Source organism: Rhopalosiphum padi, chromosome 2 (genome assembly GCF_020882245.1).
Source record: "Rhopalosiphum padi isolate XX-2018 chromosome 2, ASM2088224v1, whole genome shotgun sequence".
Lineage (NCBI taxonomy): Eukaryota > Metazoa > Arthropoda > Insecta > Hemiptera > Aphididae > Rhopalosiphum > Rhopalosiphum padi.
This window is the reverse complement of record NC_083598.1, coordinates 54,438,767-54,454,963: the sequence shown is the minus strand read 5'-3', so window position 1 is coordinate 54,454,963 and position 16,197 is coordinate 54,438,767. Positions and strand designations below refer to the sequence as shown.

At 24.0% G+C, this 16,197-nt stretch overlaps 1 protein-coding gene across 4 annotated transcripts in view; it reads right to left on the bottom strand.

The window, feature by feature from the left end:
* Positions 1-11,664, bottom strand: part of LOC132921435 (ankyrin-repeat and fibronectin type III domain-containing 1) — a 150,177-nt gene extending 138,513 nt beyond the window's left edge. For 2 of the 4 annotated variants that reach the window (XM_060984462.1, XM_060984467.1), the window contains exon 1: positions 11,591-11,664. In XM_060984462.1, coding sequence (XP_060840445.1) covers positions 11,591-11,620 — 30 coding nt within the window. In that variant the 5' untranslated portion in view covers positions 11,621-11,664. Of the gene's footprint in view, positions 1-1,203; positions 1,664-3,076; positions 3,098-11,590 lie in introns of those variants that run through there. The other 2 variants (XM_060984463.1, XM_060984464.1) reach the window with 2 other exon arrangements.
* Between the last annotated feature and the right edge of the window lie 4,533 nt (positions 11,665-16,197).

Sequence of the window (16,197 nt, the reverse complement as noted above, 5' to 3'; positions counted from 1 at the left end):
AAATGTCACTTAATTTCGTTAAATTAATTAAAATATATAATATAATGGTTGAAGTATTTATCATAGAAATAAGAGAAACTCTGAATGTTTGTAAGGCATAGTGTATATAAATACATATATATATATATATATATATATATATATATATATATATAATGCTCGACACGACAAAAAAAAATTAAGTAATATCACTAAAATCGAGAACAACCATGACATGAAGATTTATTTATGTATACGTCAAATTTAAATTGCCGGTATTAAATAATATCTTTAGACTCTGAAAGTGAAACCACCAGAGATTTTCAGCAATATGTCATCCTATTTCTCTACTGGATATAAATAATACTAAATATGTATAAAAGATAGGTAAGTCATGAAAAGATACACTCGAATATTAAAAGAAATTGATTTATAACTAGTAATATTTAATAATTTTAAAGTAAAATAAGAGCGATTGGTTTAGTATAAAAATGTATACAGATAATTATTATAAATATTTTTCTTTGTAAAAAATTCATGCAATTTCATTATTTTATAAATTTATGTTCGTATTCAATAATTGGCACGGACTATACAAATATTTTTAAAATAGATCTACATAATTGTGTAATATTAAAATGTAAGAAAAATTGTATTGAAAAGTGCTAAAGTAGGTATGTGTTTTTAATATTAATTGAATTAAAGTATTAAATAAAAATATAAAAGTGACAAGGCTAAAATTTCGAAAAATAATCAAAAAATTATAAAAACTGTAAAAACGTATAATAAGTAAATCGAAAATGAATCTAATACAAAAACAAAAAATACATTACAAACAAAAACTATTATTAGCTAATATACTGGTTGCGATCGTCACTTATATGTATCATTATATACGCATATAAGGGATCTTATTATACCATATATTATACGATGTTTCAAACATAATGATAATTGTAACGATAAAAAAATCAACCGTATAACGAAAAAAATTAATATTAAAAATCACTATAAACTATATCACTTACTGACCAAGAAATTTTTTAAACGCGTACTAATTTAACTGTTAATACATGTCGTCTTCAATTAATACTTTCGAAATAGACGAAAAATATCCAGACTACACTATGTATTATTATCGTGATAAATAGCTCGTGATACTTATATCAATTAAATATTTCTAGAAAATCTATTAAATAATTTTTTCGTATATAGTTTACTTACTTTTCACTATAGATATTAAACGTTATGATAGAGTAATATTAATACGAGCTCAGTAGTCGAGTACGAACGACGATATTTTAATCGAACAACGATTACTAGAGCGAAAAGACCAATCGACACATTTCGTATACTGCAGCGACGAAACAGCAAACGATTTTATCATTTTAATAAACGATCGATTTTTTACGAACGGAAAAACGAAAACGCGTACCTTTACACTGTATAAACGGACCGCATATATATCACACCGGTGTAGTAAGCGTCACGCGTACATCGGTACGTACAGCGAAGAGTCGATTTTCTACTGGATTTTCCAGGGTTGCAGGCCTCAAGCTTTTCAGACCACGTCGCACGCGCTGCCAGTCACGTGGGACAGCGGCGCATTCTATTGGATCGCGTTCGCGGGCTCAAGGGTAAAGTGTCTCCGAAATTATTCTCGAGCTCTTCCCGGTCGTCTATCTTTTCCCTGCGAACCTTGTTGCAATACGAACCAAAAATCCTTCTTCGATCAGCTATCATACGAGATGTTGTACAAACTATTATAGTTTATAGGCCTTATATGATGGACGTTAAGTATACGTAATATTATAACATCAACACGCAATATGTACACGTGCACACACATGACATACAAAATTCAATCATTACAAACATAATATATTATCTAAATGTTGTAATCAGTTGCTTGTACGTTTTTTTTTTTTAACATAATATATTAGCTGTTTTGTTATAGTATCCAAAATGATAAAGTCGTTGAGGTATATTATATTATTTATATCTTAGTCTCGAACGATACGGGGTGATCTATTTAACGAAAGACACTCATTACTTCAGAAAATATATTAACGTTTTTGAAAATATTTATTTCAAATAATTATGAGTGGTTAAAAATAACATTTTTCTAAAAAAATCATAACATGTTTCACTATTTTTTATCGACATAGTTTTTTTTTTTAAGTTTTTACTCTTTTGAATTACTGCATATGTTTTTAATCTCATAGTCCTAAACAAAATATTATCTAGAATATTTTTATCTGTAAAAATACAATTTCGGACAAGTAGTTTATACTAGCTATAAGTATTTTAAGTTTAGATTTACAGACTAGTGGATCAATATTTTTGGAGTACTCATGTATCACTCATTTAAACTTAAAATACTTGTAACTCATATACTACTTGTCATTCGATTTTTAAACATCATTGTACCCGGAAAAATATTCTACTTTAGATTAAGAAATTAAGAATGTATGTAGTCATTCAAAAGAGTAAACAATTATTACGATAAAAAATAGTAAGACGTATATTTTCTAGAAAAGTGTTGTTTGTAAATCACTTAAAATTATATAAAATAAGTATTTTCATAAACGTTGATAGTTTTTAAAATTACGAGTGTCTTATTTTAAATGGATCACCCGGTATTTGCCCTCTTGGCAACTTGCACAGGATTTGTCGCTATGTATACATATTACATATATACATACATACATATATACATGCATGCATACATACAACATACATGCATATTACATACACACATACATACAACATACGTGCATATTACATACACACATGCATACAAATATATAATTATACAGAGTGTTCCATTTCTGAATTAGCCACTAAGGCACTAAATGTCCGTAATCACTGATAAAATTTATAATATCAAATATAGAATGAAAAAATAGTTTTTTTTGTAGAACCGAGCATTGAAAGTTACGATGGTCAGAATAGAGAACCACTATGGGTGACCATTGCTTTTTATTTTACTATGTCTATCGAAACTTAACTAAATGAAACACTCTGTATACGTGTTGAATTTATGTTCGTATAAATCGTTTCCAACAAATTAGGTAGCGACGTTTAATAAACTTACATCCATTTTTTTCAATTATTGTGGAATCTGAGCCATTTTTTTTTCCCACTGATAGCCAACAATATTGTTTATATTATGTATTGATAGTCCAAAGTTCTATCTATAAATTTAAATGACGATATATTTTTTTTAAATTATATGTATATAACAAACATAATATGTACTTAAAGATTTTAATAAATACAATAAACAATATGCATAACGTATCTTCTTTCAAATTGAAACAAAATATATTAAAACGCAATCAAAATTTAACTTCATATAAAATGTAAGTATACAAAAAAACGATCTTTCGAGTGAAATTTAAACCGGCTGGTATACGACGCACTTAACTAAAAAAAAACCTTGAGATTTAATAAAAAATTGTTCCAGTTTCATTCTAAATCTATTTTTATTGATAATCTTGCTCTTTGGTGGAAATTATTTTAATACAATGCCCTGTATTCTTTTACCCCGTGTGATAAACCTGGAGAAATTCAATGTTTTAATTTCACAAAATTCTTTAATTTTAAAGGTCACAATCATAGGCTTCTATCAGACTCCCGAAAACAACCCTGCAAAACGATGATCAAACGTCATACAAAGTATTCGGAATTGTTTATGGTGTTTAATATAATATATGATTAATTACGACTGTAACTTAATTAAAATTGTGAAATATGTATTAGAATGATATTCTGAATAGGTATTTCATGTGCTATAGTATTATAGCCGACCAAATAAACTTCACAATAAATAATAAATATGTTATCACACAAAATATAGACATAGGTATTATTATATTTCGTTTAGTTTTAAATGTTATATTTTCACACCAAAATAACGATTGCAGTAAATATTAATAGTTGATAATAATTATTTTATTAACAATTCAAAATGAATAATAATATATCAGGTGTCAGGTAATAATAGTAATAATGCAATATTACATTAGAACTAATAGTTACCTATAGTGAATTACAATTTATAACATTTATAGCGTTTCCATAAATTTTGATTCGAGAAAAATATATAAGTCATATAATATTATAAAGTAGTACATTTTGTATTAAAATAATATTTTTAGTTACCTAAACCAAACACAAATAAGTTAACTTTTTTTTTAATAAAGAATTTATTAGTTGTAGGTAATAACTTACTACTTCCACTTTGACAGTTTGGCAAATAATAATAATAACAAATGAGCTCTACAAACAAAAAATCGCCCTTCAAAATTGTATTTTTAGACAAAACCAATAATATTATTGGATATTGTTATCTGTATTATATACCAAGCGTTCAGAAATGTTACTATAAAACATATTATGCATACTATTTATTAATAGTGTATCCTTTACGGTAAACGATATAATATATTATATTCTTTAGTTTTTAATCGAAATCTATACCGAAAGTAGGATAAGAAGATTAAAATTACATATTCTACATATTATACAGAATGTTTTCTTTACAACAGTGGTCAAGTTGTATGATACCCTTCAATATTATATCCCCGAGCAAGCAGTTTTAGTTGAGCATCTACTAAACTCCATTTAATGATTTGAAAATTATAGAACTATTTTATAATATTTTATCTCTGTCCAGAATTCAGCTAATAATATTAATCATATTTAATATGCTTAAATAATATTAATCTACTTAATACAAAATGAATAATAAAAATCAGATTAAATACATGAATTCTTCTTTGGATCAAAACCACAAGGTTCAAACTTTTTTTTAATTCTTTTTATTAACATTTTATATTTACTTCCCGCTCTTATACATTTTTAAGTTAAAACTTTGAAATTAACTTTATGCATTTTTAAACAACTCACAAAATCAAAATATTTTAAATATATAAAAAAATATTGAAAATTTAACTTTAAACATTATATTCTCTAAATTGGATCATTTTTAACTCATAATTAAAAATCCTACCTATAACCTATTAGTTATTAATGATTTGTAAAACAATATTACATATTTAAATGCTATCAAAAGTCAATGAAAAATATTCTTGATATTTTTTTTAAACAAATTTTAAGTCTTGTAAATATTCTCGTTATAAAAAAAAGTAATAATATTGTTATATGATTATATTTTACCTTGAATAGATTGAATGGTAAAAATAACAGATTAGCATCCAAGACGGTTACAATTAAAATAAAATATACATTAAAAGTCCAAAATTCTAATAAATGCATTTAAATATATGTTACCCAATACATTATGTTATAATATTATGTCATCCAATATCTCAAAACGTATGTCATGTAATTGATTAGATCTTTACTTATATTATAAATATATAAATCATAAAATATATTAGGTATCATATATTTAATAATAATTAGTAATTAAATCAATTAACTCAACACTCAAGTGCATTATATATTTATAAATAAGTACTTGTTGATGTTAACTAATAATACCCAAGTCTAATTATTTCAAATAACCATCAATCTCAGAAAAACATTGTATAAAAATCGAATAAAAACATAATTCTCTTTATTTCACTGTAATATGTAGCTTACAAATATTCAAAAGCACTTTTTGAGCAGGTAGAATTTAGAAGAATGGAGAATAAAGTTTGAACATTACGTTTTTAATATTTCAAAAAAGTTACGGTATAAAAAGTAAAACTAAAAACTTTATGTAAGCTTACTGACATATTACGAAATTCAAATGACTATCGGAATGATCATTACAAGAAAGTTTCAAAGAAAAATATTTTTTCTTACATGTTAATTATCTTTACAACGTTTATCGATATTATCTAAACTTATTATTAAAATAGATAATAACTAGATAGTTACTACCTACTAGTAAATTAATTTTTAATGTATTTTTTTTTTGTAAAGATATACTATTTAATTCGACTGAATGATATTACATTATAAAATTATTAGATATAGACTATATCCAGATTAATAAATTAAGTACACATACCTGACATAACAGCCAGGAAGTTAACGATTGTATCATAAAATACTCTATTGGTTCGTATATTGAGATATTCTTTACTTGAAAAACTTTACATATAGTTACTATAAATAAATTATTATTATTATTTCTATTTATCATGTATTAAATGTATAAGTTTAGTGCTATGAAGTTTTTTTAAATTTAAGTTTTAATACACTGTAGTATTTATTGTATTATTTCCTATTAGAAAAATATTATTTTTACATAATGTATATATTATTAAATCACACTAATGCTTGGAAGTTATACTAAAATAAGTTTCCATTCAAATATCAAACGTAATTATTATTATCTTCAAACAAGTTGATAAATATATTTTATTAATTAAAAACAAAAATAAAATTTTCCGATCTTTATCTTTATGATACTTATTAGTTTATTGTTAATTCAAATCTAAAATTGAGACAACATTTTTCGAAATTTTCAATATTTTTATTTTATATTCATGTTTTTAAGAATATTATATGAGCGCCCACTATTTTCTTAGATGTTTACAAACATGTACTCCAAGACGATTTTCCAGTACCTTTAATAGTATAGTGTGACTGAAAATATTATGCAAAATTTGTGAGTTTCTGAATGTATTTTCGTTTGTTCAGTGCGGTTTTTGGCGACACCACTGCCAGTAAATCATATCAGCTGTCTCTATTGGCGGCCGCCCAACGTTTAAATTTGTATTTTGAATGAGCTGAGTAGTACTATATTTTTCGAGCACATTATTATTTATATTATTATTATGCTACATAAATATAAAAAAAAATGTCATAAACGGTTGAATCACTGTCATATATTGTTGTATGGTCCAAACATTTTTATGAGATTGATCATTGAACAAAATACACTACGAATGAATATAATTGAAATAGCTACCTATGTTGAAGCTCCCGCTCCTAGGAGGGGGTAAAGTATTTTTGATATTGTTATTAATATTAACTCAATTGTTGCTAAAATATATTTTCATTACACTAAAAGATAATTTAAAGTGTATAGGTATTATTACATGAAACTATGCAACAATTAAACTCATCATTTATTATTATCCAAATTAGTCAATCTAATTGATAAATTCAAAAAAGATTACGTTATTTGTATGTTAGACGAAATTCGATTTTACGTATTTCTCAAACTAATAAAATTAATTAACGATAGGTAATTAACAACACATTTTTATCATAAAACTTTTATTCCACATTCGCACCGAATAAAAACGAAATAAATATAGAAATATGACGTGAATTATAGATATCAGTAACTATACAAATACGGATATTTTGTGTCATCTGGTATTCGCTATATGCGTCTTCGAAATATTTTAAGTACCAACACAACGTCACTACGTGCGTATTGTTAACTGTTGTGGATCTCCATAATGACAATGACTTTTAGTGATAGCAATTAATGTGGCAGCTGTCAAAGTATAAATTTTACAACCGTTTCAAAAAATCAAGACCACACAAATATATAATATATACGGTTTAATTTCAGTATTTTTTTTTTAGAAAAATATTTCTCCGAAAAATAGAAGAAAACTAACTGGTATTTTTACTTTAATATTGACTAGTATTGACAGGCGATTTGATTTTTAAGGTTTCAAATAAAATGTTATATTTTTTTTTTTTTTTTGTATGTGAAACTTATAGATTTAGATAAGTTGTAAAATATTTGGCAGTAGTTATTCTTTGAAATAGTATTTGACAAAGAATCCATACTATTCATCTACTAAAATAGTATTTTTATGTATAAGAAAATACCATTTCAGTGGAAGAGGTTTTTCTTGCCAGTATCATAATATAAGTGAATATGACTAAAATCATCGAGACGAAATGTTGAAATTGTTTATTCATTTTTTTTGTTTGTCATTATTTATTTTAAATAGCATAAAATTCTTTGAATAATATTATTGTGCAAACAGAGAAATAATAACTATTTATATATTTTATTGAAAAGTTAAATTAAAATATAATATTGATATTTGACATTCCGTCCGTCACAATTATATTGTATAGTTTTTTCGTATTTATATTTATCACGATGCTTTTCGATGAATAGCTCTAAAGTAATAAACTGGACTTGAGCAGTACCTACAGTTGGATACAATCTTACTATATGATTTAACATATAAGTATAAAATACAACGCGTGGCAAAATATTCGACTATTTTGCATTAACAAAATATGTGAAAAATATTTTAATTTATTATAATTATAAATTATAATATCCATATACTATTATACTAATAATCATTTTACTTTGGTTATACACAAATCTGATGCAGTTTACAATCCTAGTAAATTTGATTAATTTTATACCCTGCTGTGAAGTTCAAGGTTAGGTTATTTTTTTCAATAAAATCAAACAAATTATGATGTTATTTCAACATATAATTGGATCATTCTATTGCTAGATAGATACTTAATCATAATATGACTGAATACTATTTCCTATAGACTCAAGCTTTAGTAGAACGGAAATTCTTAAAGATAAAATAAATTACGACGCTATACTGCATTAATCGTGACTGAGTACATATTATACTGTATACTTATGTAGTTACGTCGTAATAAAGAGTATATATGTTTTGTAAAAGTTTATTTTAAAGTTATGTATTTTATAAAATCTACAAACGTCAGACATATTCCGGGATAAACAATTTTAAATAAAAAAAAAAAGAAGAAAAACTCATTGAAGTTTCAAGACGGAGAACATAAGGTTTCTACCTACGTATAATCATTTTACTCTAAGTAGCACGTTAAAAACAAATTAGATTGACAGAATTGTAAGGAGTCTTAAATCCCAAATTACCTACGTTACATATATACTGCACGTTGACGTGTTTTCAGCGGAAAAAATATTTAAGGTGTCATATTAAAGTTGAATTTACAAACCATAGATATATGATTATAAGCACGCCCATGACGTAATCAGGATAACATGCTGACTACTCTATGCAATTTCTATTTAGGTGTATAAGATTATATAGGCCATCTATATTAAATAATATATTTCGTACATTATAAAAGTACCCTATTGATTATCAACATATAATTAAGAAAATAATATACCATGCAGTTACAAATAATATTAAATACCTACCTAGGTAATATTTTACTTATTTATTATGACATATTTTATTTTTCTTAGTCTAGAATAATTATAGCTAGGTATTTGAGCACGTTATTGTTAGGTATAACTGTGATAATATATGAATAAAAATGTATTTTTTGAACACGAATTATACAAATGGATAGTTATACAGAATTATGAATTTATGAATCACAGCTATAAGTCATGATCAACCCTTTTTAGAGTAAATATATTCATGGTCAAACAAAAGGACTAATCATACATATCCAGTTACGTGATGAACTTTAAATTTTCAGTCATATTTGATATTCCTCCTACTTACCAAAAGCTTATAACAAAGGTGTTTACTATCATATTTTTGACTACCTACCTGTCATCGTAAATATAGTTAATACTACATTATTACACATTGACCAGTGGCTATTACCTATGCTTCAATACCCACATACCGACCCTTAATAAAATCAGAGGCGGCCGCTTCTAAAGATTACCCCTACCCCCTTCATCAAGCCACTGCAGTATACTATCAATGATACATTTTACAGATAATCAAAAATACAATTATATAAATCATATGATAAAGACTTTAGGATTAACTAAGACTAGGGACTCATTGCCTTAAAAAAAACCTCAAATTATGTTATTATATAAAAATAACTAAATATAATATAAAAATGTGCATTTTATAAATATATATATCAACCCAATAAATCCCTGTCTTAGAAGAAAACAATTGATTCATTAATCTATAATAAATTATTAAATACGCACTTTAAAATTGCATTGACTTTTTATTTACTATTAATAAGAATACTTATGATTGACTATAGACATTTATTTTGCAGTTGTTTTCACTAAAAATGAATTACTATTTTTTTCTAAGATTAAATTATCTAAAATATATAAAATTATTTTCGGTTTATTGCTATTACTTACCATTAAATATAAACACCAAATTTTATTACAGAGTAATATCACTATTTTATTTGCTTTAATTATTTATGCAACATAATAGCTATAAGCTATATATTAAAAAATGTAATTTAAAAGTTGCCAAATATAATTATATTGCGATATAATATCTATCAATAATGACTACTATAAAGTATAAATGTACCTATAATATAGTATTAGTATAAATTTTAAAACAAAAATCAATTCAAAATTAATAAGAATACATACAATAATACTGACAATAAAAAAATTGATTTAACTAATATAAAATTTAATGTACTATAGAAACATAAAAATTTTATAATTAACTTGATTTGAAAAATTCTATGTGATGCTTCCTAGAATTTCAATAAATGGTACATTATGAGTTTGACCTAGCATAAACTTAACCAAGTAACTATCAAGATGTTTATAAGCCATTTTTGGGTAGTTGCGATAGCCAAAATGTGATTACCTAAAAATCATCAATTTCCGCAATGATTAAAAAGTATATATTCTTATTATTATTTTACAATTATTTTATATAGACGAATTTAAAATAAGTATACACTCATGTAGTAATATTTGAAAACCAGCCATATATATGCATTTAAAAGGAAAAAATTATCAAATATAGGATATAAAATTTAAAATTTGGACAAGTACATGTGGCTATATTAACATTTTTAGATTATTTCATTATATTATTAACTATTATATTATAAATATATGCTATCTTCTAAATATCACTAGCCCTAGCAATAACTTATTAATTCGGAACCTAATTGAGTAACACTAAATAAATTAAATATGATTTGAACAAAATACTGTTATTTAATGGGAGTTTTTTGTTTTTTATTGCTATGGATTTTTAGCTGCTTTTAATTGTATTAATACTGTTAACAGCTAATTTGTTTATATTTTAACATAAGGTTTGTTTTAAAAATAAAGAATTCTCAACAATTCTATAATACCGAAGCCAGAAATTATTCATTAATTTCAAATACCAAGACCTAATCAATTCCATAGAAATCAGCATATTAATTAAAATGATTGTATTGAAAAATGAATACATTTTGTAAAACAAAATTATTCAAATGGGTAGTTAAACGACGAATTATTTTAGAATCACCAAAAACGACATCATAAAATTATAAATGCATAAATTGGTCATTTTTAAAAATATACCAAAAGTGCATGTGAAACTGAAAGAAAAGAGAACAATTTACTAGATCATCTATAATACGAGGTAGGAGGGCATCTGGTGATGGAACCCAACAATAATATTTTTATAAGCAAACAGATTTAGACAAACTTAATTTATAGTAATTAATAATTATCAAAAAATAAAAATTTAAACTTGACTTATTATATGTATTATAAAGCTAATAAACTTAAATATTGAAGCAAAATAATCAATAAAAAATAAAAAGGCATTTATTGATAGCATACATATATACTTCGTAATAAATAATTCTTACATGCATACCAATATCTGTCCATGATTGTTAAATAATATTATAGACTTACCAAATTCCATTTAGATTGCACTATAACCATGTTATAGATGTGAACATAATCATGAATCTACTGCTGCACTTGAATAGCATTTCAAAATGCAATTTACTATCACAATATATGAATAAGAGTTTATAGGTTATAATTGTAGGTCAAATGTCAAATGTTTAGGTCAATATATATTATATAATACAATATATAATAAATTATATAATTTAAGTCTTTCGATGAAATTAAGAAGAAATATTAATGATTTATGATTTTCAGAATTAAATAATAGAAGTTTTTTCGCATTTTCGCATATAAAAGAATATTAATTAGATTTTATTAAAACTTGATTAAGCGATAAATAAAAAAAATAATTTATAATTAAAAACAAATTTTCCATTAAAATTATAACTTTGAAGTATTTTAACAAAGTACGCGAATAGGATAAAGAAATATTATGATGTATTTGTCTGAGTTCCTTGAATATCATTGTAAACAATTTTCTACTATAATTATAAAATGTATAATATAATATAAATTATAAATAGGTACATATTAATATAAAAAATTATAACATCTCACTTGGTCCGAAATGTTTTTATTATTAAAATAACAGCAAACTTTTCCTGATCAGATTAATTATTTATTTTATTGAAACAGATCTTGGCACCAAAACCATTCCTATCCACGTATAAAGCATATTTTATCTGAACTTACAATATTGTAATTAATGAAAAATTATTTTTTCCAACTCAAAAGTTTAAATTAATCAAATTATTTATTGAATAAAACTCAATTTTTAATAATAATTATATCTATATGCAATTTAATACGTATTAACTTAACGTTTACAATAGTTCTATTAGACTATAATCTATTTTGAATAATAAATAAAAAATATTTAATAATACATATTTATTATACATTTTTTCCCATAGATACGAGTATTTCACGTAGGTAATACTGTAATTTTAGAGAGCTTGTGGAAAAGGAATGATATTTATAATGATAATCAGGATAAAATAATATTATAAATCATGATATTTAAGCATACAAAAGCCGAATTAAAACTTCAAAAAGCTCTTGAATATCATTGATTGGTTAAATGGAAAACATATTTGTAAACACGTTTTCACTAGAAGTTTTCAATTGCACATATAGTTTTATGTAGGTGCTATGGAAATAAATTTAGCCAAAATAACCAACTCCCGCCATTGTAAATAATGTAATACGTGTTAAAATGTAATACCCAATCAGATTTATTATTCACGTCATATAACGTTTTTCGAATTTAACTTTCATACAATTCAATCATAAGTACACGGAATTCATATAAAATCTTTTATGTGAGCTAATTGTATAGATATAAAACTAAAGGTTATCAGTTTACATATTTAACGATCTATTGTGTAGTTATTTTATTTATGTTGTAAATTATAAGAACCATAAAATTATAGATGACACATGTAATAACATTATTTATTTTAAATTTTAATTTTATTACCAAAGGCTTAAAAATGTAATGTAATATTCCTCATAAGTTTACTTTTATTGAAATTTAAAAAAAAAATATAGCGTATACAATAACCACATATTTAAAAGCGTTTTATAAATTCAAATTTTGACGACATTGGAAATTTAAAGCATAATTTCTATTTACCCTCGAATTATTTTTATTAATTAGCACTTAATTATTCGTAAAATGTTTACAGAAAAAACTTAAAAAATTCCATTGTTGTTTAAATTATTATTTGTATACACAATGAAATTTTCAAAATATTTAGAGCAATTTTTATCTATGTATAGTCATTTTAAATATTCGAAAATTATGTTTCTTGTTTAAAAATCTTAAACATTTATAAACAAGATTCCTTATCAGTTATATTTATAGAAATTGTAAATATCAAAAATATATAAATAATTTTTAATAGATCAAATTTTGACAAAATCCTTAAAAAATTCATAACATTTTCAATTTTAATATTATCTTAAACTTGAATACATAGTATAAGGTTTTTCATAAGTTGATCTGGCATTGCCCTATAAATATAAAAAAAATAAATAATCCACCTTTTTTTTTTTTCATAAACGTTTTACTCATTTTAGGTTCTATTTTTGGCAAGATAACGATTTAAAATATTTTTTTCTCTAATGAGTTTAGGTATTATGTTATTTTGAATAACAACTTTAAATTGAGGAATTTAAACTAATTACCTTAGCATATTGTTAATTTCTATACACAATGCAATTTTGAATTATTTTGAGCTGCTTATACTTTGAACCTATTTACAAGTTTACAATTTTGTCCGTTCCACGTAGTATTGGCAATACTATTATAATATAATATATATATATACATTATACAATGTTTTCACAAAAATAAGTTCAGCAACTGCATAACTAATATAAAAATTAATTATAATAAGAAAATATAAATTATACCCTTAGAATAGAGGCTGATATAACGTCTCTGCTCAAAACTGATTATATTTTTTTTCAACAACATATCTTTGAATTCAAATTTAACACATCCATTACAATGATATATACCTATACATACTCGACACCTATATACAATAAAAGATAGTGACTTCTCCGGTATATCAATTATCAATGTTCGGAATAGATTTTATGAACATTTTTCTTTAATATTTTTCAAATGCTTTAGATTAATTTAATTATATTTTATATTCTGTACAATCATCATTGTCTATACTCTATAGATACCTGGTCAACTGACAATTTTCGGCTCACTCAGCACAACATTTAGCAATAAACGATATACTTCTATCTAGATAAAAGGCAAATCATATAAAACAATAAATAATCGACAAACCAAGAAAAAATCAATTTAATTTCTAAGTAATAAATTATCACGATTTAATATCACTGAGCTTGTGTATATTAGTTTGTTTTAGTATGCGGAATGTGCATTATTAGTCATATTATCTTAAACCTTATTTATATTTATAGCGTGATTATTATTTTGTTATTTTTTTATTGTTTATTGATAGTATTTAAAAAATCAATTTCTGATCAGTAATCAGACACTAAAATATTATAAACGTATACAATGATTAAAATGTACGATATTCAAAATCTATAGTTTAAAATATTTATTCATTCAATATCTATTTACGTATTCACAGGTAGCCCAAGCTTTTAATTCATAAGAACAGTCATTTATTAAAAATGAATACTATTTTTTTCTTCTTGATTTCTAAATTAATCTTATTTCTGTCTGTGATTGAATATTTATTTATTTTTATCAAAAACAAACAGAAGAACAACGACGTAAACGTCACGACACAATTAGTGTTCAATGACGTCGATAGTTTATCAGAAAATTATTATCGTGGTGACCTCGATAATTATGATTATAGATAATTTTGTAAAACCTTTAGCTCTTATATATATGTATATGACACTTTTGTTGGCGATATTCGTGGCCGTATTCATTTTCTTCCAAAATCCATTAAATATTTCTGTTTTTTTTCTCCTTATAGGTACCGTTTACCAACAAAATCGATTAGGAAACATTACACTTTCGTTTTAATATTATACCTTTTTTGTTCTATAAGCCCACAACTTATCATTTATTTATTTTTACTTTAATTTTTACTTCATTCAGAAATATTATGCTCGTAGTATTAAATTTAAACAGAATTAGTTACGCACTTTTATATAGTTAATACCTTTTACCTATATGCCTCTCATTTATAAAAATTACTTAATATAGTTTATTTGAGTACCTACACACAATGTTTTTATCAATAACTATTCTATTAAGTGTTTAAACGGATGATTTATTTTGTATACTTGATAAAATTAATGATTGAATGATTAATAATATTAAATAAATTTCAAATATATCAATATTTTAGGTTTTTGTTATTGCACTGCTAACAAAAAAAATATTATTGAATACCATTAAAATAATGTTATACCCGCGTTTGATTGTAGCTCCGTCTTACTAAAGTATACAACACAGCAAATTTAACGTTTAGAAAAATCTATTTTACTTTGTTATTTTCCATACTAAATTTAATTAACTTATTATTAAATTTAAAAATAAGAAAATTGTTTAAGTAAACTTGTAGATTACATTTTTCATATTTTAATTTTAAAACAAGTTATAAAGCTGTTATAATTTAAAAAGAATTTAAAATTTTAAAATGTTTATAGCTTACATTAAAATTAAATCGTAAAAAACTTACAGTCCTCTCGATAATAATTTAGATTCTGTGCAAAGCGATAAATTAATTGATTTTACAATGATGGCTATTTTTTAATTTAAATTTTGTATTTTTTATCACTTTTTAGAACAGTAAAAGTGCTTAGATTTTCGATTTCAATAGTCATATTTTTGGATAAAAAAAGTAAATTTAGTTGGCACTTTATTGTGTCAAAAGTAAAATTTCCAAATCTTTTGTTGATAATTTGGAATAAATAAAATAAAATGCATATGTATATAACAAGTTATAATTGAAAAACCGATAACTTAAAATGTTCACTAGCTTATATAAACATTATCTATACTTTTAAAATATTTTAACACTTTTTGAGCTATTTATTATAGCTACCTACCTACGTAAAATTTTCGACTTTTTCCAATAATTGACGGAAATAAT